Source organism: Elgaria multicarinata, chromosome 2 (assembly GCF_023053635.1).
Source record: "Elgaria multicarinata webbii isolate HBS135686 ecotype San Diego chromosome 2, rElgMul1.1.pri, whole genome shotgun sequence".
NCBI lineage: Eukaryota > Metazoa > Chordata > Lepidosauria > Squamata > Anguidae > Elgaria > Elgaria multicarinata.
This window is the reverse complement of record NC_086172.1, coordinates 26,121,967-26,148,667: the sequence shown is the minus strand read 5'-3', so window position 1 is coordinate 26,148,667 and position 26,701 is coordinate 26,121,967. Positions and strand designations below refer to the sequence as shown.

The window sequence follows — 26,701 nt, the reverse complement described above, 5'->3', positions numbered from 1 at the left end:
GAAGGGGCATTCCTTCTCCCCGGTGCCTGAGAAGGTTGGCTTGCCAAGATGGCTGGCACCTGCCCTGCCCTCTTCAGTTTTAAGAAGAACGTATATATTTTAAGATTTAACGTTAATGGACACACAAATATGTTGATCAGTTCATCAAAGAGGCCTGTAATTATTTAAAAGGTTTTTTTAAAAAACTACCAAGTAAAGTTTCCAGTCTTGAGCATTTTTTAGAAAGTGATGGGGTGTCCCTCATCACCTCAGAGCTGTGAAACCACACCCCTGTTTTTGAGACATGCAGCATGGTCCTATGGAGTTCAAAAGGACTTACTCATAAATAAGAATGAGTAAGATTGCAGTACTAATTGGGAGACCTTGGTATTTAAGCTGCAGTTCTATGTGCAGTAATGTGGGAGCGTGTACCACTGAACTTCCAAGTAGTTACGTTGAGTTATTAGTTCCATAGAAAGGTGAATGCCATTAATTTTAGAGTAGCTGGTGACATTTCAACATGTGGGATATCCTGTGTAAATTGGTGTTTCTTAATGTGTTCCGTACCTGCTGCCACTTCTAAATTTATTCTACTTTCTGGGTGTTCTCAACACCAACTGTCTCTTTCAAGCAGAGCCTGTAGGAATCACAGTTAGTTTGAATTAGAGCATCCTCCGTGTGAGGTTAGGAATGCTGGAAGTAGAAGAGGAATAGAGCAAGATAATTATGACACACACACACCACACACACACACACACACACACCCTAAAACCATGTACAAAAGCACATTCTTAGAACAAAGCAGCACCTCTGGGCTCCCTGCTTCCCAAATCATGTTGAGATATGTGTTCACTCTCTTTGTGTGTCATAATCAAGCGTGGAACTGAATTCTCTGCCACAGAGGGGAGGGGAGCATTCAACCATCTCAGGCTTTGCCTGAAGGGGAAGGCAGGCCCCATCTGTTTCACGATCCTATTTCTTTCTAGATTGCAGTAGTGGGCAACTTGTGGTCCTCCAGATGTTTTGGCCTACAATTCTTATCATCCCTTCACCACTGGCTATGCTGGCTAGAGCTCATGATAGTAGTAGACCAAAATAAATGGAAGGTGACAAGTTGCCCATCCCTGAACAGGAATAGGCAACCTGGTGTTCTCCAGATGTTTTGGATGACAACTCCCATCAGCCTGAGCCGCCTTGGACTTTGATCAGGATTATGAGTCCAAAGTATATGGAGGGCACCAGGTTGCCTACAACAGCTCTAGAACCTGTTGCTCCTGGCCTGTCCAAGTGCCTCAAGAGTTGGTGTGTACTCCACAGTTCGAGAACAGTGGTTGTAAGAAGAGCCAGTGTGGTAATGGTGTCAGACCAAGACTGAAGAGGCCGAGATTCTAATCTCCACTCAGTTATGAAACTCACTGGGTAGCATTGAGTCAATCCCTACCTCTCAGTCTAACCTACCTCGCAGGGTGGTTGTGAGGATAAAATTATGGTGAGCGAAGAATGGATGCTGAGCTCCTTAGAAGAAAGATGAGATAAATAAAACTATGTGGTGGTATTATTTAACAAGTTGATATCAGTAACATATTGCAGGCAAGCATTGGAAATTCTATTTATAAGAAGGGGACAAAGATGGCCGTAAATGCTGAAGGTGTGACTCTTCTTGTTTCCTTTTCATTGTTTGTGTCATAAGGAAATGGTGGGAAATTGAAATCTTAGCAGAGATACCTTGGAATGGAAATGGAGAAGTAGTATCAAGCAAGGCTGATTGATTTAAGTCAAGGTAGTTTAAAATCAGTGATTTCAATCATCAAGAAAAAATCAATTTAAATCACTGATTTCAATCAAGTTTCCCATCGGAACTTTTCCATGTATTCCCTGAACAACGTTGCAAATCTGACTACTAAGCTACATTAATGTAGAAAAAAAATAGAGTATTTCTTACACTTCTTCCAACCAGGCTTAGCGTCTCTTGGTGTCACTATATGTATTTGGCATGCTTTCTTTTTTATTCCTTTTGTCTTTCAAATATTCCTATGTAGGGTGTTTCTTATAACCAGCAGCCATAACAGTTTAAGGTTAACATGTCACTTCATAAATAAGTTCTATTGATTGAGTTCAGTGGGGCTTGCTCCCAGATAAATGAGGATACGATTACATTGGGATATGCACACTAGGCAATTTTGGCTTCTCTTTTGCTTTTCGGTTTTACCCCTTTCAGCTCCACCGTGTCTTGGCCCAGCCTTGCCACCCCACCAAAAAAAGTAGTAATCACAAACGAAATGCCCATGGTTGGTAGGTTTAAAGTATGGTGTTAGGAAGCTGAAAAAAATCCTTTTTAAAAATTATTTTCTGGACTTTTTAAACGCTTCAATTTTTATCTTTCTTACTATATTGTTTTCTGTCCTAACTAACTCCTCTCCCCTGCTTGGCCCAACTACTGCATAAGAACAGGGCAACAATCCTGCATAGCCTGTGATGTTGCACATGTGATTTTAGTCAGAACTGACAGCCCAAAACTTTCAGGAAGCAAGGGCTGTTAGGCTGGACGGAGCCATTTTCATGAGATGAAAAACTGAAATTAATGCCCATGTTTTATTGAAATGTAACTTCATGTTTATGAGACTGTAAGTAGATTTAGCATGTTTATTATAAGGTTTACTAGTAATGATGCCATTTTTTAAATTAGAGAGGAAGTTAGTGTTTGCTTTATGGTGCTTTTTTTAAGGAATTAAATCCAAAAAATCCCAATTTAAATATTTACAATTTTTAGCATTATTTCTATTTATTTACTAGCTGATATGCCCAGCGTTGCTCGGGTGTGTGAATAGTGTTTATAACACATAGAAGATAAAGCAATTTTCAATATCACCTGCTGAAGAAATTTTATCTATGGAATGTCCTGAAGGGATAATAGCAATTAGTACTGGTCATGACTATGAGTCATAGTTCGGTGTCAAGAGAAGACTCTTGGGAGTTCCACCTAAGGCATGCTTCAGTTTTTTATATTAAATTCTTTAAAAATACTTAAAATCCAGAATTTAATGTTTTTAGATTTTTCTGGTACATTGTACAGCCAGACCTATCAGTGTGCCATTTCAAGTTTCTACCCGGCATTGCTTGGGCCCCCTAAGATATATGTCTGCGAGGTAATAATCTTAAAGTAGCAGGCCAGTGCTAGGCCTGTGAAGTAACCTTTAAACAAATTAAATTCATTTCTTTTTTTCCTCTCTCACCCTCACAACAGCCCTGCAAGGTAGGCCAGTGCTAGGCCTGTGAGGTAACTTTAAAACAAATTAAATTAGTTTCTTCCCCCACCCATCCCTCTCTCTGAGGGAGCTGATTCATGGGTATCTTGATCGGCTCAGAGCTGCGACCTCCTTCCCTTCTGCTCCAGCTGGCCCCAGGCCTCCCACCCAAGGCATGCTGGGAGTTCTGCCCAAGGCATGCTGGGTGTTGTAGGCGTAAACCTAGGTTTTTATTAAATTCTTTAAAAATACTTAAAACCCCAAAATTCATGTTTTTAGATTTTTTCTGGTCCATGTACATGAAGACCTGTCTGGGTGAACAGCATTAAGGTAGAACCGTATGTGGAAGTGGGCAAACAATTCAAGACATATGTGACACATACTTTCCGCTTTATAGGTAGAGATTTATTGCATTTCTATACCGCACAATAGCTGAAACATTGATTTTCATCCACCCTGGTATAAAGTCTTTTCTGTGGTATGGTTGTGATGTGTTTAACAGCAGAAGAGCAAATAAGAAATCAACAGCTGACAGAATAGATGAATATATATGATTTTTAAAAACAAATTGGATTAAAGATGTCTTGAGTTAGACTTTTTTGGGGCGGAATATAGATAAAAACATATTAGCATTTTAAAACTTTTAAAATTTAATCAATGCCTCTACCAGATACAATGAGTTAAAGGATGAACAAGTATGAATATTTACATTACTTTCGAAACATCGGCATTTCATTTCCACCTGTTGAAAACAAACTTCTCTATTTCCCCCAATAACTATCAGACCTTCCCAGTCCAATACCCTAACCACTACACCTTACTGGTTCTATTTAGTTTAGATTTAGTGGTGTTGTAGGCATAAACCTAGGTTTTTATTATTTGAGAAATAATTCAGAATTCAGCCCCGCTTTAGCAGATTCCTAGTCTGGTGTTACATGTAAACCAGGAATCGTGGTAAATAAACTCTAGTTTGTTAAATAACCCATAAGAACTATCCAGAGTGTTTTTGTTGGGTTGTTTAAGAATTGACTAGATTTTCTTTTAAAACCGGACTCCTGGTTCTCATGTAACGACAAGCCAGGAATCCGCTGAAGTAAGACTGAATTTTGGTTTATTCCTTTTTCTGGTCCTGCAGGAGTAAGGAGTGCATGAGCCCAAGACTTCATGTGAGATCCTAGTTGAGCATTACACACAAACAGATTGCCCATTGCAAAGCTCCAAGAAACAAAGAATTATAACCCTAAAATCTAAAATCAAACAGTAAAATAAGATTCTATTCAGCATCTATAGTGTCCTTAATAAAATCTGCTCGTGATTTTTTTTTTTACTGCTGATGACATTAACTGAAATCTGGCAGAAGCACGTTCTCTTAAGTTAAACTTACTGGATCAAACTCAATGTAAATCCTACTTTGAGTAGACCCATTGAAACAAGTGGGACTTAAGTTAGTCATAACTAAGTTAAGTCCTGTTCATTTCAACGGGTCTACTGTAAACAGGATTTACATAGGATTTTACCAATCAATTCTGCATAGATTAGTGTGACTATATGAAAAGGAGGACAGGGCTCCTGTATCTTTAACAATTGTATTGAAAAGAGAATTTCAGCCGGTGTAATTTGTATGCATGCAGCACTTGTTGAAATTCCCTCTTCATCACAACAATTAAAGCTGCCAGAGCCCTGCCCTCCTTTGTATCTGGTCAAGAGGACAGGGCTCCTACCTTGGGAGGAGGCCCGGCATTGGGTAAAAGGCGGGATACAAATAAATATAATAATAATAATAATTTCAACAGGTGCTGCATGCATACAAATGACACCTGCTGAAATTCACTTTTCAATACTATTGTTAAAGATACAGATGTACTGTCCTCCTTTTCATATGGTCACCTTAGCATAGATAATCCTCCAAACCTGGTTGATACTTCAGTAATTTATACCATTTGGCAAGCTTTATTAGAGATGTAAAATTTCTAGTAGTTTTGAAGCTATTGGAGGAAAAAACCTTTCCCTCATGGGGTAAAATGAATGTTTTTGGGGGAACTGAACTATATTTAATGCTTACTCCTGTACTAAACATATAAAGTTGTACTATTCAGATATATATGAAATTTCCAGAGCAAACCTATGCATGTTTCTTCAGAAGTCTGTTTAGTGGAATTTACTCCCAGAAAAGCATGCCTAGGTAAGCCCTAGGGATTGGGTTTTTTTGGCAGTGGCCCAAGGCTGTGAAATGCTTTGCCAATTGTGATCTATCCAGGCCCAAAATTGCAGGCCTTAAGACAACTAAAGATACATTTCTCTTCTCTGGCTTTTTCCTAGAGTAGGTTTTATGGTCTGACAAATTGAAATAGTTTTACCTGCAATTGTTTTAAATACGTAATTTTTAATATATATTTTACTGTGCCTGATGTTTTTGATATTGCTAGTTCTTATTCCTGGTTAGCTTTGTTTGGAAGCTTTTTGTTGTTTCATTACTGTGACTCTGTTCAGACGACACGCTGAGCCACCGTGGTTAAGCATTTTGAGCTAAATGTTATGACTTAGCGTGTCGTGTGACCCATCCCTAACCACGCTGGCTAAATAACCTCGGTTTAAACAGGCTCACTAACCATTTGCTGCAAAAGAGTTAGCAGCCTAACCATGGCTTACCGTGTTGTCAGAACAGGCCCTGTGATTTGTGTTTATGTTAACTATTGGAAGTCACCTTAAAAGAGGTTTTATCCTTAACAGTGGCCTGCAATTTTTTGATTAAGATCATAGCTAATTTTGTGCAATAAACATAGTTTGTCCTTGACTAGCAAGCAGGGGTCAATATGAGTTCACCCTGTACTTTAACAGACTCCATTTTATATCTGTGTGTATACCCACTTCCTGCTAGGCCTGGAATCTCTTTACGTCTGATGTTCTGGCATTCCTGTGACATCTGGCAGGATCTCAAAGTATTAATTGCTGCTTTCCCGTGGTTTGCTGATGTGATGAATTGTTGGATTAGGCCAGTCGTCCCCAACCTAGCCACCCTCCAGACAATTGGCCTTGTTGGCTGGGGGTGATGGAGTTTGTAGTCCCAACACATCTGGAGGGCTCCAGATTGGAGAATGCTGAGTTAGGATATGAGATTTTATATTGTTGTTTTTGATTTTATTGTTGTTAGCTGCCCTTGCATTTTTTGTTTTAAAGCAAAAGGGGGTGTTTTAATAAAATAAAACTCATAATAAAACTCATTCCAGGAAGTAGAAACAAACTGGAGGCACCCGGTAGCACAAGGCGCACGCTCTGCCTGCTATTCTTGTTACAATCCGAGACAAATCTTGGGGAAAACATCTGTTGCAGATGTACTCTAGGAGAGCCAGCTATAATCGTGCAATGAATCAAGTGGCAGAATGTGGTTTTTGACTTTTCCAATAGTTCTAAGTATTAATTCAGTGCCCTTATGAGCAGGTTCTATCCATCTGTGTCCCTCTGACATTTCAGAGGTGAGTGACACTCCTGGCTTATCTCTTCTCCTTCTCCCCTTGTTTGATCATCTGCTGAACTGTTTACCTTCAGTTGGTGTGGGCAAAATTACTTCACTTACATCAATTCCTGCCATTTTTGCTAGGCACAGTTAATATTCCATTTTTAGTCAATTCTGTGCATTTATCTTTGGTTGGTCAGTCTGATGAAGAGATGTGTGGGGTGGGGTGGGGACAGAAAAAAATGGGGTTGGGGAGGGGGGGAGAACCATAAAATGTTTTTTTACAACTGTTTTTCCCCCCTAGGGCTTTTGGAAAATTTTGGAGGCAACTTTTCCCCTGAATTTGTGTGTGTGTTTCCAGGCTTTCACATAATTATTTATTTATATTACATTTCTATATTGCCTTATAGCCGAAGCTCTCTGGGTAGTTTGCAACAATTAAAGCCACAAGATACAGTATAAAATGTAAATGTTTAAAACTGCATTATAAATGTACAACCCAGAGTAAAAAGTAGCAACAATGCAGAGATTACAATAATAGATTTAAAATCAACAGAGCTAAAGAACTAAAATGCCTTGGAAAATAAAAAGTTCTTTACCTAGCACCAGAAAGAGAGCAATGAAGGCACTGGGTGAGCCTCTCTGAGGGGTGCTACAGCAGAAAAGGCCCTCTTCCTGGTAGCCATCTGCTTCACTTCCTTTGGCTGCCATTGTGTATGTTGTTGTTGTTGTTGACGACCACCATCTTGTCTCTTATATTTTAGTGATTCTCTTTCTCTCTTGTCTCTTTTAGGAATCGTAGCTCCTAAGAAAAGCCACCATCATGGAGGAAATAGATAGTATGACGTTTCGCCAGCAGCTTCTGGCAATTGATGAAAACCTAGGGCAGGAAGATGTGGAAGCTCTTAAATTTCTCTGTAGTGACTGGATCCCCTTAAAGAAGCTGGAAACTGTGAGTTCTGCACGTGATATCTTCCAGCTACTAATCAATAAAGACTTCCTAAATCCGGAGGACACGTTTGTTATAGCAGAACTTCTCTACAGGATAAAGTGTAACTTTCTCCTCCAGAAACTTGGCTATACCAAAGAGCAAGTTCAAGAAGAACTGCCTTACAGAGGGCTGGTCTCTGAATACAGGTGAGTCTTTCACGAGAGCCAGTGTGCTGTAGTGGTGGACTAGGGAGACCTGGGTTCAAGCCCCCAGTTAGCCATGAAGTTCAATGGGTGACTTTGGGTCATTGAATCTCACCCTAACTTTCCTCACAGCGTTGTTGTGAGGATAAAATGGAGAGGAGGATCATATATGCTGCTTTGGGCTCCATGGAGGAAACGACAGGATATAAACGTAATAAATAAATGTCTAAAGATTCTATTCATTTGAAAAATATTGATTTGATGTATTACCTTCCTTCTGATAGGTACTGAACATTTTGTTAGTTATTTGGATTTAAGGGAATACTTTGGGTCCTATAGGCAGAATCCAATAGGGTGCCTACATCCCTGCTGATTACTTTCTACCCTGCCAATTCCCTTCTGCAAGTGGTGGATCCTGCCCATTCTGTTGCGCAATAAGGATCCACGGTTATGCAAGAGATATTGTGCTTCCTAGGGAAGCCCCCAAATGAGTGCAACTGCTTATTTCTGGAAGGAGGCAGGTCAGCAGAGCTCCCTTCCAGATACAAGCATTTCCACTTGTTTCAGATTTCCCCAGAAGCACTAAATCGCTATTACACAAGTGGTGGGGGCCACTTGCGCAATGCAATCGGCAGGGCGTAAGAGAATTAGTGGAGGCATACGCGCCGTGTTGGATTCTGCCCTTTGCCTGAATATGCACCATTAGAGTTTCTGGTCCAATTGAACTGCAGAGATTTGGGTTACAGTGGCTGGGCCAGCCCTGCCATGAGGCAGAGTGAGGTGGCCGCCTCAGGCAACAGATGCTGGCAAGTGAAGAGCCACAAGCTATTGGAAGGCATTGTAGTGTGTGACCTGGGCCCCCTAAGCTAGCTTGCTGCCCTCAAGTGCAATGGACAACGCTGTTCCATTGCCAGTGTTGGAGTAAGATTCAAGTCTCCTTCTGCATGGCTTCTTTATGGAGAGGGGGGCATCGTCTTGTCTTCACCTCAGTCAGCAAAATATCTTGGGCTGGCCCTGTGGTAGGAGTGGGGCGATGTTAAAGGAGGGTATATAATGCTTCTGTAACCAAAGTTAGCTCACCTTATCAGAGTTGTCACACAGACAGATGCTGTATGAAATATCAGAAGGGCTCACTAAGGAAGATGTGGGGGATGCCATGTTCCTTCTGAGGGAACATCTTCCAAAGAAGCAGTCCACTACGGTGAGTAAAGCATAAGGCTGGGGTGTGGAGCCTCTTTCAGCCCAAAGCCAAATTCCATTTCAGAGGAGCTTTCGGAAACGGGGGGGAAACACAGGACATTCCATTGGTGGCCGGGGCACGTGTCCCCACCCCTAAAAATACCAGCCTATTTTGGCTTAAAGCTCTTTTTTTTCTCAGTAATTAAGCCTTAGGAGAGGCCTTTCCACCTTTCAGAATGGGGGCTGGGGGAGGAAGCTGCACAAAAGCGAGGAAATTACCAAGTGCCTGGTTGTCGGGGGCGTGGAGGGGGTGGAGCCAGGGGGAGGATGTGTGGCCATCTAAGGAACTACACAAGGGCTGGATTGGGACCCCGGTTCTCACATTCTGCACCCCTGGCATAAGGCCTATAGAAGGGTTCCATATTAGTAGTCTGGGGAAAATGGCTAAGAGGTTTGAACAATATGCTGATATTAATGGGTAGATTGCATTGCTTAAGTGGTGGAGGGTTAAGAAAAGAGGATGGAGGGTAATCCTTGGAAGAGCTCCGCTGATGGTAAAAATACTTCTACTCCTAATAGGCCCAGCTGGGTATGTGCAGTGCTTCTCTGCTGAATTTCACCTACACGTTCATCCTGGGATAGCATTAAATGGCAACTTACACATAAGGAGGAGCCATCATGGAGCAAAACATAGTTACTCAATGCCACGATTCTCAGTGGAATTGCATCTCATGGAGGAGATTCAAAAGCACGAACGCTTAGCCCATAATAAATTTGTTAGTCTTAAGGTGCTGCATGAGATGCGTTGTTGTTTTTGCTGCAACAGGCTAACACAACCACTCCCCTGGAAATGGTTTCTAGGGTGGAGCCTCTTCACAAGTAATGTACATACGAATCAGCCACATGCATTTCAGATTAAGGAACATGGCTTCAGTTTACTTTAAAAAAAGAAGACGAAAGTAACTGCTGGGCATGTGACTGAAAGTCATGAGAACCCGGCAATTCCTAGTGCAGGAAACAGACATTCCAGCTGGTAGTGTCTGAGTGAAGTCCTTCTAGGACGAGTGCTGGGATAGCAGTTTGGGGGGGGGGCCTCTTGGTAAAGATGATCTTGATACTGAGCGGGAATTTGGTGAGAGGGCCAATTGGTGCCACTTGATAAAGTATTTCCATCCATGGTGGCTACAATCACATCACTTGCCTGTGACTTGTAGTGCTCACATCACTACAATTTAGAGCGAGAATTTGGACGATCCCCGGAATGCTGGGAGCTTACTTTAAAAGGATTTAATTTATTTGATTTCAGACATCTTTTCTTCCACTATTAAAATCATTTCTGCCCACCCCACCCCGCCGTGCTTCCACAAGAGAGCTCACAAAAAGGAGAAAGTGAAACAACAATAAAGCAGTTGAAATTGCATCGTATTGTGCAATTTACATTGTATCATACTGATCAAAATACTTTGACAAAAAAATCTAATGTAAGACCCAGCAAGAAGAATAAAACCAATTCCCCACCAGCACCCAAGCCCAGATGGAATATAAAGTTTGTCAAAGCAGGTCTAAAAGCAGGCTTGGCAGATTTCTCCAGGGTGAGAGAGCTATAGTTGTGCCACCAGGAAGCAGGGCCTGCCCTTGGTAACCCTTCATTTCATCTTAACCAATGGTGATCCAGAGAGCAGGGCTTCTGATGTGCTTTTATATTGTATTTTATATCATGTTTTTATACTGTTTGTTTTATACTTTGAATGATTTTAATTTTTGTGAACCGCCCCGGGAGCTTCGGCTCTTGGGCGGTATAAAAATGCAATAAATAAAACAAATAAATAAATACATGTTATTCTTAGGCCTTGAGGAGGTTCATTTGGCCCTAGTCATTCACCCGGCATCTCTGAATTTTCACAATTTCCTGGAATCAGTGTGTCAAAACACAAGAGGTTTGAGGAACTGCGGGGATGAATTAAGCCCGTTCTGTGTTGATTTTAGGAGTCATTTCATCACCTTGGTTGATTGAGGAGCACAGGAAGCATCTGAGGGTTTCTGGCTGCCCATAAAACTTGTCTGGAGATGTAGAAAGTCTGGAGACTTGGGGATTGGGGGTGGGGGTGAGAGGTAAATGAGAACATAACTATTACTTTCGCTCCCAGTCCTCTCTAGAATTGTTGACATCCCTGGAGAAGCAGGACCTTTTAGAAGACAGCAACCTGGAAATACTGGAACGAATCTGTTCGAAATTATCACCCGACCTCCTGAAGAAAGTGGAGAGATACAAACGAGGAAAAGGTTTCTGATTTTGAGTAGTGCAACTATGTGCTTACCTGTGGGGTTATAAGGCAGGAGAGGTTAACCTTTTACACTGAGGGCCTTGCTAGACGTTGGTTTAGCCCGGTGCTCGCCCCTGTGCGTCCAGATGATGCACAGGGGATCCCGGGGTCAGGCAGGTGTGAAACCTCCCTGGGCATGGGGTAAATGAAACCCTATTTCGCCTGTTTTTTCCCGCAGTCCCGGCCTCAGGTCGGGCTGAGGCTGGGACCGCGGGCGTGTGGACCGTTCCGCCGCTTTTCCCGGCTACCGCACTTCCGCACGAGTAGCTGGGAAAAGCGGCGGACGGGCCACAGTGCTCCCACCCCCTTCTCCCGATTCCCTCCCACGACCTCCTCTGGTCTCCAATCTCCCCCGTCCTCACGTCCATATCTTCTCTCCCCCCCATCCTGTGTTCTGCCGCCGCTGCAACCACTGTGATGTTTGCTGTCGCCATGTCCTGCAGGCCGGACATGGCAACAACAGGAAACGCCGGCTGGGGACAGTGGCGGCAGCAGCAGGACAGAGCGGCTGGGGACATCAGTGGCGCGGTGGCGGCAAGACACAGGAGGTGGGGACAGGGGGGGATCGCAGGCCAGGGGAGGTTGGGGGGGGGGAAATGGGGATGGGGGGGACCCTATTTTTTTTAAAAAAAAAAAACACCTTACCTTTCCGGTGGTGTGCTCCTGCGCACACTGGCCCCCTTAACAAAACGAACAAACAAACAAAATGGCGGACACGACGGGGATACGCTAAAGATTTCCATTTTGTTTTTCATAGTTGAGGGTCTAGTACTGCCTCTGCTTAATTGTTTTAGTTGACGTTTTAGTTGACGTTTTAAGGATGCTGCTCTCATTGGACCCAATCCCCCCTTACCGAATATTTAGTTTTGATTAGGCAAGAGGAAGGCCGAGTTCTCAAACCTTTTTATTGTCTCTTCTCTTTTCAGCTCCAGTGTTTAATCAAGAAAGCACAGAAATGGCTCCCTCTTCTGCTTGTGGATTTAGTAAACCATCTTTTGGAAATGTTTCAGTCCAGGTATGCTGCAGGGAAATATTTTCTGTTTTTCCTGTTCATGTAGAAATTGTTTTTTAAAAATATCGTAGATTCTTTAAGATAGCCTTCCCTGACGCGGTGTCCTCCAGATGTGTTGTATTTCAATTTCCATCATCTCTATTGAGTATGGTCTTAAGCCATGCCTTTTGCTTTTTAATCTGAGTGTCCTTCCCTATTTTTCAGGGAGGATTCTTGTAAACGAAAGGTAGTTTAAACCAGGGCAAGCAGAACATAGACTGGGAATCTACGTGTAGAGCCTCAATCCTTTACTATTGTTCTCTCTCTCTCTCTCTCTCTCTCTCTCTCTCTCTCTCTCTCTTTACCTGGGAGTAAGTCCAGTTGATGTCAAGTGGGGTATACCTCTGAGAAGACATGCATAGGATTGCACTGTTAATGTATCTTCCTTTCCCATCCAGGAACCTGCTGTTAAACACCTGCCAAGGAATCATAGTAAGTCTTTGTTAAAAGCAGCATGCTGTGGAATTTTGGTCTCTAGTCTGCATATCTAAATCTAGGGTTTGGGCAATGTAGCGGCGGCCATTTGGTCCCCATGTCCTGTCACAAATTCCATGGATAAGCAAAGAGCACCAAGTTAGGAGGGGGTATAGGGAATGTTGTTCTTCCTCTGTTGTGTGAGACACACGTGTTGGGGTGGGGGGAACTGTGAGAAGTGAAAATAGTTGTAAATCTATGATCAACTAAAAAACAATGCAAACAACATTTTAGAAAACATTATAAAATAGCTAGAAAACGTCTTAGCTAGTCCAAAAAATTGCTCCCAGGAGAAATTCCAAAGGCCTGATGCAAAGAAGAGTTCCTCATGTCCTGGAGGGAGGTCATTCCGTGGGTGTAAGGCCCCCGCTTCTAGCAGCTTGATGTTCGTATTGTGCAGAGGGTGGGTTGGATCCAGAACATCCTTCCACAAATGGAAGAATATCACTCGCAGAACAGGACTTCCCCATCTTCTCCTCCCCCCTGTGTGCCATCAATATTTGCTCTGGAGGGTCACCAAACTCTCTGAAGAAGATTTGGAGGACACACAGGAGGCTGCCAAGGGGGTAGGGAAGTCTTGTTTCTCAAGGAACAGCATCGGTTCTGGATCCAACCCAGTAACTGAAACAGGGCCTAATCTGACATACAAAGATGATGGGGAGATTGATGCAAGCAGAGATGGACTCTGGAGTATCTGCATCCCAGGCAAGGTAGGGCTTTATAGATGGGAATTGGGTCTGAGTTCAACTATAGCAATTCCGTGTCTATCATAAACTGTTTGGAATTGTTCCATGCGCAATTTGTTGCAGGTTCTAAAAGTCATAGAATCCGAGTCCTAGTTTCAATTAGACTGAACCAATAACCTGTTTTGATTCCTGTTTAGACATGGAATGCCATGTACCTTGGTGATCATCGGAATACATTTTTGCATTCTGACGAATCTAATTGTGTTCTGATGAGAATAATTGAGGTTCCAATGCACATATTTAGGAAGAGTATGTATTAGGACTTCCTGCATAAATGTGTACAGGGTAGTGCTCTGGTGATTCTTTCTGCTAATAATCAGAAGGTAACTATTTTACTTAAAGTTGACATAATGCCTACATTCCCATGTAACTCCAAGCCATACGTTAGCCATAGTTTGTTGAATAAGCTAGGGCCAGTCTTGCAGACGAGCAAAGAAACCACAGCTTGTTTCATCCAATATTGGTTTGATTCCTCTTTTGCCAGCTCCTTGCTAATAGATATTGCAAATAACGCGGAGCTCTTGGTCTGGACTGGCCTCACCAGCTCATTTGCCATTGAACAGTTGGATAAACCAGGCAGGGAACTCTTCTCAGAAATCCTCCACTGCCCTCAGCGTAACACAAGCCAAGCAAGCTTCCCACCCTTCCTAGACACACCCAATGGTGGCTTGATTCCAAAGATGGTTAACCCTTTCCTATCACAATGGACGAGAAAAAGTTTTCTCTGACTCCTTCTTGCAGCCCTGTGGGATTTTCATGAAATTAATTAGGGGAGGGACCATAGCTCAGTGGTAGAGCACCTGCTTTGCATGCAGAAGGTCCCAGGTTCAATCCCCGGCAGCTCCAGGTAGGGCAGGAAAAACTCCTGCCTGAACCCTCGAGAGCCATAGCTGCCAGTCAGTGCTGACAATACTGGGTTAGATGGACCCATGGTCTGACTCAGTTAAAGGCTGATTCCTATTTCCCAGTGAACGGTGACTGGAGGCCAAAGGACATCTGAATATATATCTTGTGGTTATTATTACCACAAAGAACCAGTGGGGGCGGGGGACGGGGACCCACACTCTTTCTCTCAAGTGCTTCCAACAAAACATTCTAGAAGAGACTCTACCCAATTTCCCCCAAATCCTACCCCACAAGCAAGGACAGGTTTGTATCTATCTCACCACCACTGCAACTACACTACCTAGCCTCAAACCCCTCTGCTACAAGCTGTAGTTTAACGTCTGCTATTCCTGGAGATGGTTTGTGCTTGCCAAAGGGGTGGGGTGGGATTAGGAAAACTCCATCCCTAATCTGTTGTCCTTTTTAAGAGTTGTTTGAATTGCCCTTTGTGGGTGCTACAGTCAGCGTTGTGTGCTAAGGTTTTAGTACAGCTATTGTTAAGGCAGACAGTGAAGGTGAATGACAGGTATACGGGCAACGGTTGTTAATTCCCTTTTCCTTTCCAAGTAGATTCTTACCCTGAAGAAACTGGGAGCCTGAGGGAGCATGTTGGAAGTTTGCTGTCTTTAGCTGCAAATCCAGGTTGGTTTGTGAGATTTTTCTGCGGCTGCTGGCTTTCGTTATTCCACGCTGCCCTCTCTTTAATTGTGAAAGGAACTACAACTTGGCAGGAGAACCAAAGGGGAGAGTGAGAACGAGGGAGGCCTCTTGGTGAGGGGCGTCCAGAGTTGGCAACATTCTAGTCAAGCAAGCTCATTGCTGAGGGCCACTTTCTTAGTGGAAAGGCACGGCACGGACAAAATAAATAAATAACAACGGGAGAGAATGAATCAGTAGGGCTTTGCAGAGTGAATAATGAGTGGCAGAACAGCACTTCAGGGTGCATTCCTCTGCATGTTCAGAAAAAGGTCCTACAACTCCCAGCATGTCCCAGCAAGCTGACTGGGGCATACTGGGAGCTATAGGGCTTTTCTCTTTCTAAACATGCATAGAAATGTGCCCCCAAATTATTAAAGTTCTCTCTCTCTCCTCCACCATTCACTAGCTTCTTGTTAATTTGGAGATAAATAGCAGCTCAAGTTGGGTTTGAGTCAAGCCAAACAATAAGAAACAACTCCAGAGAGAGAAAGCAAACAGAACTCCGGTGTTACTTTCATCCTGAGCACAGGGAAAATGAGGAAGGGTGGAGTGTCTTAAGGCACCTTCCACAGGGTAGGAGGGAAAGGAGCAAAAAGGTGTTGCGTGGTTTTTTTTTAATCTATTAAGAACCTAAGAAGTGCCCTGAGGCTGGATCAGGCCAAAGGTCCATCTAGACCAGCACTTTGTTCACACAGTGGCCAACCAGCCATCAGCCAGGAATGAACAAGCAGGACATGGTGCAACAGCACACTCCCACCCATGTTCCCCAGCAACTGGTGTACCCAGGCTTACTGCCTCGAATACTGGAGATAGCACACAACCATCAGGACTAGTAGCCATTGATAGCCTTCACCTCCAAGAATTTATCCAACCCCCTTTTAAAGCCATCCAGATTGGTGGCCATCACTACATCTTGTGGTAGTGAGTTCTAGAATTTAACTGTGCGCTGTGTGAATAAGTACTTCCTTTTACTTGTTCTGAATCTCCCACCAATGAGCTTCATGGGAGGACTCCGGGTTCTAGTATTTTGAGAAAAATGTCTCCCTCTCCACATTCTCCATACCATGCATCATTTTGTACACCTCTATCATGTCTCCCCTTAGCCTCCTTTTTTCCAAGCTAAACAATCCCAGTTGATGTAACCTTCCCTGGTCACAGCTACCCATAAGTGGACGTGCTCTTGCTGTGCATCCTAATCTAAGCATATGTGCAGCTGCACTCCAACAGTTTGATGTCAAAGGAAAGGATTATCTGCTGCTAGGGTGTTTGCCCCCGCTTTTTCTATCTCTTTGGGAAACAAAGAAAACATAGCTACTGCATTACTAAAACCATCAGCAATGCAGTAGCACAGTGGGACAAGTGCATGACTTTTAGATTTCATGAAGAGCCTAATACATGTGCCAAGAGCTACATATGTTGTCAGGAACAGGAAGCCGCATGCAGGATGTGACGAGATTATTTGGGTGTGCATTTAGTCAGAATCAAATGGCTTTAACAAAACTAATACGCAGGAGGAATGTTCTACCACAACAATGGCACACATTTTGATAATTTGAATAAGAGCTGCCCCAAAAGATACCTTGATATCTTTGCTATTATGATTTACACACACCATTGGACTTTCTATAACCTGAAGTAAATTTCTTAAGTGGGAAATAGTTTTGTTGGTCGCAAACTATTAACCGCCTCTTCCTTATAAACTCTTAGAGTTGAGCTGCAAAATAGCCATTCTCTCATCTGTCAGCTCATACTACTGTTTGTAAAAAATGTCTGTCTTTGGACAAAGGACCCAACTATCAGTCAGGAAATAAAATGCTTGTCCCTGAAATATATTTAATTGGAGTGAATATGTACGAGGAAAGAAAGTTATACAGGGGTATTTTTTTTCTAAAGGATTACTTTAATTATTGCCTAAAAAATTAGGGCAATGTTCTAACAAAAATCTTAACTAAATACAGGCAAAGCAAATTATGATTTTATTTGTAACTCTTGTAGATATCAAAGGAGGACCGAGCTTGCTACGCTCTATGGGAGACGGTGAATCCAAAACTACAGCAGAGGTTTGGCATTTTTTGAATGGCTTCCTGAATATCCCATTTAATCAATACGTATAGCGGCTTACATCTGGCCTAAACTAAATTCTGTTTAGTTTTCTAAGTTTTATTTTGGCCACTCCTTAACTTTTACATGTCCCCTTTAGGACAACTTGTGGCCCTTCAGATGTTTTGTCCTACAACTCCCATCAGCCAGGCAGCATAGCCAATGGTGGGGATGATGGGATTTGTAGGGCAAAACATCTGGAGGGCCACAAGTTGCCCACCACTGATTTACACTTAATTCTGTTCGTATGCTTTGTGGTAACACAAATCATTTATTTATTTATTTATTTAATTTAAGCATTTTTATGCCACCATTCAGCCAAAAAAGGCTCTCATGGCGGCTTACATAAGTATTTCTTGACAGTCCCTGCCCACAGGCTTACAATCTAAAAGACATGACACAAAAGGAAAGGGGATTGGGAGGGAGGAGGAGGAGGGGGAAAAGGAAAGCAAATTCAGGCACTACAATCTTAATTGCAAAGTTCAGCAGTTACAGTTGACTGTTGGCAGCAGGAGGGAGTAAATCATGACTTGATGCTCTCTACTACCCTGCACATAAACCTATCAACTCTCTCAACTCATTACTAGAGGTGACTGCAGTAGGTTTGTGCTGATCTCCAGAAAAGTCCACTAAAGAATGGGAGTTCATTGGGTGGGTCTCATGCAGATGGTATAGGAGGAGATCCTTTGAAATGAATTATATTTGCAGGCCACAATAGCTAAACAGAGTGATCAGAGACACTGGCTCAGTTCAAACAATACGTTTCTCAACAGTGGCTTTAGAACTCCACGCTGTACAGAGAAGAGTTCCTACACAACCGTTGCGTTGTGTGTTGTGTGGAGGGCTCCGTAGAGCTTTCCATTGTGTTGTGTTGACTTTTCCCATTGGCTACAGAGATGAAAGGAGAGAGTGCCGGGATTTTTTTTTGCAGCAATGGCTGATGGGATACCATCAGGAGGACCAGGGGAGGAGAGAGGGTGGAGGAACTGTCTATCAAACATCACAATGGATTTTACTCAACTCCGCGGTAGCCCACAGTCACACAATGGTGGAGTTAAAACGTGTGTGTGTAGAGTACCCCCTAAAAACTCAACCGTTGAAAGGAGTTTTCACATTGCGTTGACTAACGTGTTGTCTAAACTGAGCCACAGTGTTCTGAATTCCCTATGCTGGGAAGAAACCATGGGGCAGGGGCTGTTGCTTGAAAGAAAGGAATGGAGTTTTCTCAGAGGCACCTGGCTGGCCACTATTGGAATTTGAATACTGGATGTGGGCTTAGATCCAGGATTTGCCTTCTGCAAGAGGAAGGGCTCCACTCATCAACAGTCCATCTGCCTGATTTTAGGGGATCCCCCTCCCCCACCACCAACATCACAGCTCACTGCATTCAGCAGTGCCTCCTGTCTCTGTGTAGTGTTTTTCAGGGCATGGAGAGGGTGGTGGGAAGTCTATTTCCATCGGCGTAGTTGGAAGAATGTCAATCTGAATCCAACCTGAGACAGACCTTTGGTCTGATCCAAGATGGCGGCTCTAGCGTTTGTTTATTTATTTTATACTTGTATATTGCTTAATATAATATATAAATGATTTATGTATAACAGTATTCAAATCACAGCATTAAAATACAGTATTAAAGTTTACAGCTGAAAATGTACTTTTAAAACCATTTCAGCTACAATAACAATAAAGGCAATAAAATGGAGCAGCCGCATGATTAATTACAGGCCTAAAAAAGCGTCCTAAAACAAGTGCATTTTCAGGAGGCGTTTAAAACATTAGACCGTTTTCTGTCTGCTGAACTGCATGGGGGAGGGTGTTCTGGAAGGTGGGTGCCACTTCTGGGCAGTTCCAAGTTGTTACGTGGCGACATTCTGCTGATTGCAGAATGGCCAACAAGGCTTCCTCTGAAGATCTCAAAACCTGGGTGTTCCGGTTGCCTTTCTAGTAGGAGAACAAGGTAGCTTGTGTGGAATAAACCACACTGGTGTAAGAACAGTTGGAAATTTTGTAACAAGTCGATCCTCCTGAGTAGCGTCACTGATGTGCGCCTCTACCTTTGAATCCAAAGCGGAGACAGTAAAGGCTCTATAAGACAATCCAGTTTGACTTTCTCCCCCCACCCCTCATTCCACAGAAAACAGCTTTCTATAAAATGGATGGGCCATACAGAGGATACTGCCTTATTTTTAATAATATCCATTTTGAGGGAGGTCTCGGAAGAAGGAACGGATCTCAGAAAGATGCCAGTAAGTGACTGCAGAGAAAGCGCTTGTGTTGGAGTGGCTTTGTGTCGCTTGAACTTGGCCGTCTAAAAAGTGCTTTGCTTCCACCGAGTCGAGTATTCTTGCTAGTGTGCCATTTTTATGTAGTTTCAGGTTGTGGAAGCTTTTGTAATTTTCGTATGTGTCCAAAATAGGGCATGGATGCAATGGTGTCGCTTCACCAAAGTGGCATGGATTTCCTCTCCCCCTGTGGCAGGCCCCCAGATCTGCTCCAGAGGATTGCAGGACCCTCTGGAGCAAATTCAGGGGCACAAAAATCTTTGGGGTGCAAGTCCTGTTGCATGTGTGGACTTTTGCTTGCACAGTGCTGGATCCAAACCTAGGTGTGTGGGGTTTTTTTTCCAGCTGTTGCTTTGATTGATGCAGAATTCTCCATGGTCCAAAAGCTTGGAGAAAAGTTTTAAACAATGAAGCTTCTTCAGCAAAAGTTTTATGCCAGATATTTGCAGTTGGTCAGGGTAGGTTTCGCATTAGCCCTGTGGAGAGGAGGAGGCTGGCAGCTCATTTTACCAGCTTCTCTGCCATACAGCTGCTAACTGGTATAAGCTAGATTGATAACACTGCTAAAGGCCAGGGATGTAGTGTTTGAGAGCCAGTGTGGTATAGTGGTTAGAGTGTTGGACTGGGAGCCAAGAGATCCAGGTTCTTGTCCCCACTCAGCCATGGAAGCCCACTGGGTGACTTTGGGCCAGTCACAGACTCTTAGCCCAACCTACCTCACAGGGTTGTTGTGAGGATAAAATGGAGAGGAGGAAGATTATGTGCACTGCCTTGGGTTCCTTGGAGGAAAAAAGGCAGGATATAAATGCAATCATTCAGTGTATTTTTTGAGATGAACGTAATAATGTCCATTGGATGATGCTCAAGTAATCTTTTATTTGCTTCAGTTGTTCAGAAAACATAGGACACACACTGCTGTCCCATAGATATTATATTGACATAAACAGTTAATTGTAGTCACATTTTTCAGCCCCAGACAGCCTGGGAACTGATATGGGACAATGAGAACTGAAGTCTGAAACATCTGGAGGGGGACCAGGTTGGAGAAGGCTGGTCTAGTTTCATAGCAAGCCCAGGGGCAAAAACAGGCTGATAGCTTTTTGCTTTCCCCCCCTTGCATCTGTGTTACTCCTGTTGCAGTTATGGTTCACTGTTGAGTGTTGCCACGGGGAGGCAAACTGGCAACCTCCAGATGTTTTGGACTACAACTCCATCAGCCACAGACAGCATAGCCAATGAAGGGGGTTGCAGTCCAAAACACAGCCAGATGGCAGGTTGCCTGCCCTTGGCTTTGGGCATTGACCTCAAGCTTAGAAGAGATAAATGAGTGGGTGTGCTCATGTAAAACATATTCTACTGCATTATTTTTTTAAAAAAAACCATGGCAAGAGTAATGTTAATGAGACATTGTGTTAGTAATTGTATGAAATCTGTTTTATCCTGATAAAGAGACTATAGTAAAGTAGTGTAAACAGCAATGTTGTGTAGAGATTGGGAGGTGTTTGGATGATTATGTGTGTGCAGGGCTGGTGCCAGACTATTTTGCGCCCTAGGCAAGGCGAGCTACTTGCACACACACACCCCAAAATTGCTAACTTCGATTCAGATGTTCAAGAAGAGTTTCTGAACTATTATATTTGCCTCTTATTCTGTTTTTTCTTAAAACAGCTATTTTGTATAAAACTGTGGCCCTTAAAGGGCAGTACTGCGCCCCTCTGAGGTCTGCGCCCTAGGCTGCCTAGTTGGCCTAATGGTAGCACGGGCCCTGGGTGGGGTGGGTGGGGTGGGGAGAGAAGCCATTGTGTCTTCTTCCCCCATCTCGTTGCAGACCATGCTCGGGCCCATCATTTGCATAATTGCATGCACTGTGGCATGGGTTGGTGTGTCATCTGAACCTGGCATAGCTTTGTACCCAACCCTACAACCCCTACTCAAGTCATGCATTCTAGGGTGGATATGAAGCCGCCCCTGCTGCGCTGCACACGGGTTTAGACAATACGCCAAGCCGCACTGCAGCGCAGATAATTACGTAAACGACAGGCGCGCACACGCCGGACCAGGGGAAGAAGCCACAGTGGCTTCTCCCCCACCCACCCCATGATCATCTGAAGCCACACAACATCTACAGAACATGTTTTTGAGGACTTTAAATGAATGCGTACCTTTTCATTAAATTAACGCCCATGTTTGGGTATATTTTGCTAAGCTTTTCTCCCCCATCTTTTTTTAATAGTGGAACTGGAACGTGTGTTTACATGGCTTGGGCTAGATGTGAGAAAATACGATGATAAGACCTCAAAAGAAATTGAAGAAATTTTGAAGCATTGGCAATCTTCCGAAAATTGGAAAGACCGTGACTGCCTAGTATGCTGCATTCTGTCTCACGGTGAATCTGGAAAGATTTACGGGACGGATGCATGCCTAATTTCCATCCGTGACCTCATGTCCTATTTCACAGCCAACCGGTGCCCGCTGCTGGCTGAAAAGCCCAAACTCTTTTTCATCCAGGCGTGTCAAGGTGAAAAGACACAACAGCCCGTCTACCTCGAAACAGACAACCACAATCGTGTCCACCTTGGGGCAGATGCACAGAGATCAAGATATGCCTCTTCACAGCAACTGACCTCGAGCATTCCAGCAGAAGCGGACTTCCTCCTTGGCATGGCCACCGTGGATGGATATCTCTCTTTCCGGCATGTCCAGCAGGGCACATGGTACATTCAGGCTCTCTGCGATAACCTGCAGTGCCTGGTACCAAGGTAATACTTGTATCATATGGCAGCCTTTCCCCTGTTTAACTTGCTGTCTTGGATAAACACCAAGGGTTGGATCCAGATTTATTTATACTTGGAGTTAGGGATGGACATATTCACCCACATCTGGATCTGTCAGGCGGTCATCAAGCCATCGCCACCACTCATTTCTTTGCAGCCGGGCGAGCACCCATGCCTTTACTCTGGCGTAAATAGGGCTTTACAGACGCCATTTATGCAACTTGGTAAATATGCAATTTCTGGAGCCGCCCTTGTTGTATACAACAGAGGCTCCAGACAAGGGTGGATGTCTGCCGGGCAGGCACAGGGGAATCTGCTGGACTCCTGGACCCAGGCAGGTGCCTGCAACGTCCCTACTTGGAGTAGCCCCACTGAAATCAGTAGGACTTGTTCCATTGTTTTTAGTGGATCTACTCCAAATCTGAATCCAACCTCAAGTGCATATTCGTAAGTTGATTGTAGGGCTATCAGGGCAGTGTCATAAAGCAATAAAACAGCAGATCCTTCACAGTAAAAATGTTTACATGAAGTTAAAATGCCTAGGAGAAATAAGAAGAACTTAGTTATCCAGCCCCCCAAAAGATTGCGACATAGGCGCCAGGAGAACCTAGCGGGAGAGAAGGCATTCCATAGCCAGGGTGCCACTGCTGAAGAAGGCCTTTCTATTTAATGTGTGGCAAATAAAAACAGTATCTGGACTTCTGCATGGGCAGAAGACGTTAAAGCACAAGCAAGTAGATATGGGAAGAAGGGCTCCTAGAATTTGAACAAATGACCCTATTCAGATGACACGCTAAACCATGCTGGTTAACCAATTTGGGCTAACCACGAGGGTTTAGTGTGTCATGTGCAAGGCGTTTCCCTAACCATGGTTGCTGTATAGCCACATTCTAACCATTTTCACCATGGTTAGTGGCAACTACAATGAGACATAACCAAAGTGTCATCTGAACAGGGCGAATGCCTGTATTTTCACAACTTTGCTATATAAAGTTGTCAAGGAAATGAGGTGCAGACTTTCCATCCGTGTGCTACAGGAGTGAGAAAGCTACACTTCAGGTCCTTCTTTGTACAACATCAGGAGGTAAGGAGGATGAACTGGCAGCCTATAGACCTCATCCGACCACTACCTCCCCCGTGCCCTGCCAGACCAGGCTAAAAGTGGAAGGCTGACCAGCATCAGACTATGAGCAAACCCTGAGGAAAAGGTGCTGGTCAGGTCAAGCTACCAACTTGGCTGAAGTCTTTCCCAGAGGAACATCAGTGAGGAGCCAGAGGTCTTTGTGGTGTCATCTTACTTCACACACTGGGTAGGAGAGGGAGATGGATTGAATGTCAACCTCCTACAGTGCCCGCCCCTTGAAGAGGTGATTGGCACTACTGGTAATGATCCAGCCCCTAAATCAGTTGTCTTAGTTATAGAATCAGGGTGACCATCTGCTCTGTTCCAAGGAAGCTGAGCATTTCAGATCATGCTAAGGAACACCTATGAGAACATGAGCATCAACTCCACATCTAGAAGATCACGCTAATCTTCATTGCTAGGACTAACTGGCCATGTGTTTTCCTTCCTTTCAGATTGCATGCCAATTCATCATTTAATGGTAATGTGAGCATAGATAAAGCAGCAGGATTGAAAGTGACAATTTAAAATCCAGTTTGTCTTTCCATTCTCTCTGCAGAGGGGAAGACATCTTGTCCATTCTTACAGAAGTTAATGCAGATGTGAGCAGACGTGCAGATACTAAAGGGGTAATGAAACAGATGCCACAGCCAGCTTACACACTCAGGAAAAAAATGATATTCCCCGTACCCAGAGATCCTCCTCCACCAGCACAGCCGCTGTAGGATTTTTGATGGACATCCACCAATTGGGATTGCTGGAGTTTTGGCAGCGGAAAGGGTGAAGAAAGCACACCCTTCTCTCCTGCTTCCATGTACTTTTGACCATGCTTTGAACAAATGCAAGATTTCCATGGACAATTTGCGTGAGGGAAGCGTCAGCTCAGGTTGTCTCTGCCGGGCACCACTGAGAATACAAATTTGGACTCTAGTGTTCTTACTTTGGACTCGCGTGTTTTTACTTCTCTGTCAAAATGATAATCGTACTATGAAAGTGTCTCTCTGAAGGGTGGTGTTCTCCAGGTTGGTGTGAGGAAGGCATCCCACAATGGGTTATTTCCCCCTATCACCCAGGGAAAGTAGGGACTCATGGGACTGAGTAGTAAGCTTTCTATTGGTCTGAAGCTCCTCCTAGCCAGTTCGTCCCTGCTTTTTGCCCAGGACAGAGCTAATTCTCATCTCCTCCTATCTCAAGCCTATACTTCTCTCTATTTTGAAGATTTTTTAGAACTCCTTACCTCTTTAACCCTCTTTCTTACAACCAGCCTTTATTTTTCACTCTCTTGCCAAAAAAAAGTTTCTTTTCTGCAACTAATTCAAAGCCTGAAAAGAAAAAGAAAACAATGACTCATTTGAGAGTGGTTAGGCAGCCATCAGCAGACAAAAGGACGACCTGCCAGAAAGATCAGGGAGATAACCAGTTTGCCTGGAGGCTACGGCCTCTTGCTGCCGAGACTAAGGGAGTTGGGGCCCCAGCCACCCTCTCCACTCAGAGAGGGAGTGGTCCTGGTTCATCTGAAAGAGGCAGTAGTGAGACCACTCCTGAAGAAAACTTCCTTGGACCTGGAAAATCTTGGTAACTACAGGCTGGTGACAAATGTTCCATTCCTGGGCAAGGTCCTTGAGTGGGTGGTTGCAGGCCAGCTCCAGACACTCTTGGATGAGACTGATTATCTGGATCCATTTCAGGCGGGTTTCAGGCCTGGTTTTGGCACAGAAACAGCATTGGCCATCCTATATGATGACCTATGTCGGGAGAAAGACGGGAAGTGTGACTTGATTCTCCTTGATCTCTCAGCGGCTTTCGATACGTCTGAGTTGGGAGTGGGAGGCACTGCGTTGCAATGGTTCTGCTCCTACTTGGTGGGTTGGCTCCAGAAGGTGGTGCTTGGGGAGCATGGCTCGGCCCCGTGGACTCTCCAGTATGGGGTTCCGCAGGGGTCAGTCTTGTCCCCCATGCTGTTTAACATGTACATGAAACCTTTGGGTGCTGTCATCTGACGTTTTGGAGTGCATTGTCATCAGTACACTGATGACACGCAGCTCTGCTTCTCCTTTTCATCTTCATCAGGTGAGGCTGTGGGTGTGCCTGGCTGCGACAATGGACTGGATGAGGGCTAATAAACTGAAACTCAATCCAAACAAGACTGAGATGCTGCTGGTGGGTGGTTCTTCTGACCGGATGGTGGGTGTTCAACCTGTTCTAGATGGGGTTGCACTCCCCCTGAAGGAGCAGGTTCATAAGCTTGAGGGTTCTCCTAGAACCATCTCTGTCACTTGAGGCTCAGGTGGCCTCGGTGGCATGGAGTGCTTTCTACCAACTCTGGTTGCTGGCCCAGCTATGCCCCTATCTGGACAGAGATAACCTAGCTTCAGTCGTCCATACTTGGGGCAGCCTTTGAAGATGGTTCGGAAGCTCCAGCTTGTGCAAAATGCAGCTGCCAGATTGATAACTGGAACAAGGAGGTTTGAATATATAACACTGATTCTGGTCTGCTTGCATTGGCTACCTATACGCTTCCAAGCCCAATTCAAGGTGCTAGTTTTAACCTGTAAAGCCCTACACGGCTTGGAACCACAATACCTGATGGAACACCTCTCCTGAAGGTCCTCTGATTGCCTACTCTGAGGGAAGCTCGGAGGATGACGACAAGGGAGAGGGCCTTTTCAGTGGTGGCCCTCAATTATGGAATGATCTCCCTGATGTGGCTCACCTGGCACCAACATTGTTATCTTTTTTGGCGCCAGGTCAAGACTTCTCTTTCCCTAGGCATTTAACAGCATTTAACAACGCTAAGTTTGTTTGTTAACAAACCGCAGAACTGTTGTTTTTAAATGGATACCATTGTTTTTATACTGCTTATGTTTTTGATGGTTTTAAATTTTGTATACTTTTTAATGTTCACTGTTTTTAACTTTTGTAAACCGCCCAGAGAGCAGTATATAAATGTAATAAATCAAATCGAACAAGAGGAGGAATCAATGGAAGAGCTAGACGCTCCAACAGCATCAAGGGTGGAATCAAATTCATTTTTTCTCCCCCATGTGGAGGCTTCCCACCAAACAAAGTGGGCGGCCATTTTAAGTTGCAGTTTCGATTCCAACTTGCAAGGGGAAGCCCCTCTGGCAGAAATCTGCAAGGCGGCCACCTGGACAAGTCCTAATTCCTTCATAAGACATTACAAAATGGACACATATGCCTCAGCGGATACCTACTTTGGCAGGAGAGTCCTCCAGCAGGTAGTAGTACTAC

The 26,701-nt window shown here is 44.0% G+C and overlaps 2 protein-coding genes across 3 annotated transcripts in view; both read left to right on the top strand.

Annotated features, from left to right (window-relative positions):
* The window catches only part of CFLAR (CASP8 and FADD like apoptosis regulator), a 55,645-nt gene extending 48,087 nt beyond the window's left edge, over positions 1 to 7,558 (top strand). Inside the window, exon 11 of the mRNA XM_063116185.1 lies at positions 7,472 to 7,558. The gene's annotated coding sequence lies outside the window, so the exon portion shown is untranslated. The remainder of the gene's footprint in view (positions 1 to 7,471) is intronic.
* Positions 7,502 to 25,451, top strand: CASP10 (caspase 10). Of its 2 annotated transcripts, none has more exons than XM_063116180.1 (10): positions 7,502 to 7,815; positions 8,914 to 9,013; positions 11,139 to 11,274; positions 12,242 to 12,330; positions 12,765 to 12,798; positions 15,042 to 15,113; positions 17,166 to 17,230; positions 19,405 to 19,516; positions 21,786 to 22,311; positions 24,009 to 25,451. In XM_063116180.1, the coding sequence occupies exons 1-10, from the start codon at positions 7,502 to 7,504 to the stop codon at positions 24,172 to 24,174; spliced, it is 1,614 nt and encodes a 537-aa protein (XP_062972250.1). In that variant the 3' UTR covers positions 24,175 to 25,451. The 2 variants fall into 2 exon arrangements, with proteins under 2 accessions (XP_062972250.1, XP_062972249.1); XM_063116179.1 differs by having other exon boundaries at positions 15,039 to 15,113.
* The last annotated feature ends 1,250 nt before the right edge of the window (positions 25,452 to 26,701 follow it).

Coding starts and splice junctions, on each gene's coding strand:
- CASP10 (XM_063116179.1), top strand. CDS start 7,502: ATGGAGGAAATAGATAGTATGACGTTTCGCCAGCAGCTTCTGGCAATT. Junction 19,517..21,785: donor CGGATCTCAGAAAGATGCCA/GTAAGTGACTGC, acceptor TTTTTTTAATAG/TGGAACTGGAACGTGTGTTT. Junction 22,312..24,008: donor CTGCAGTGCCTGGTACCAAG/GTAATACTTGTA, acceptor TTCTCTCTGCAG/AGGGGAAGACATCTTGTCCA.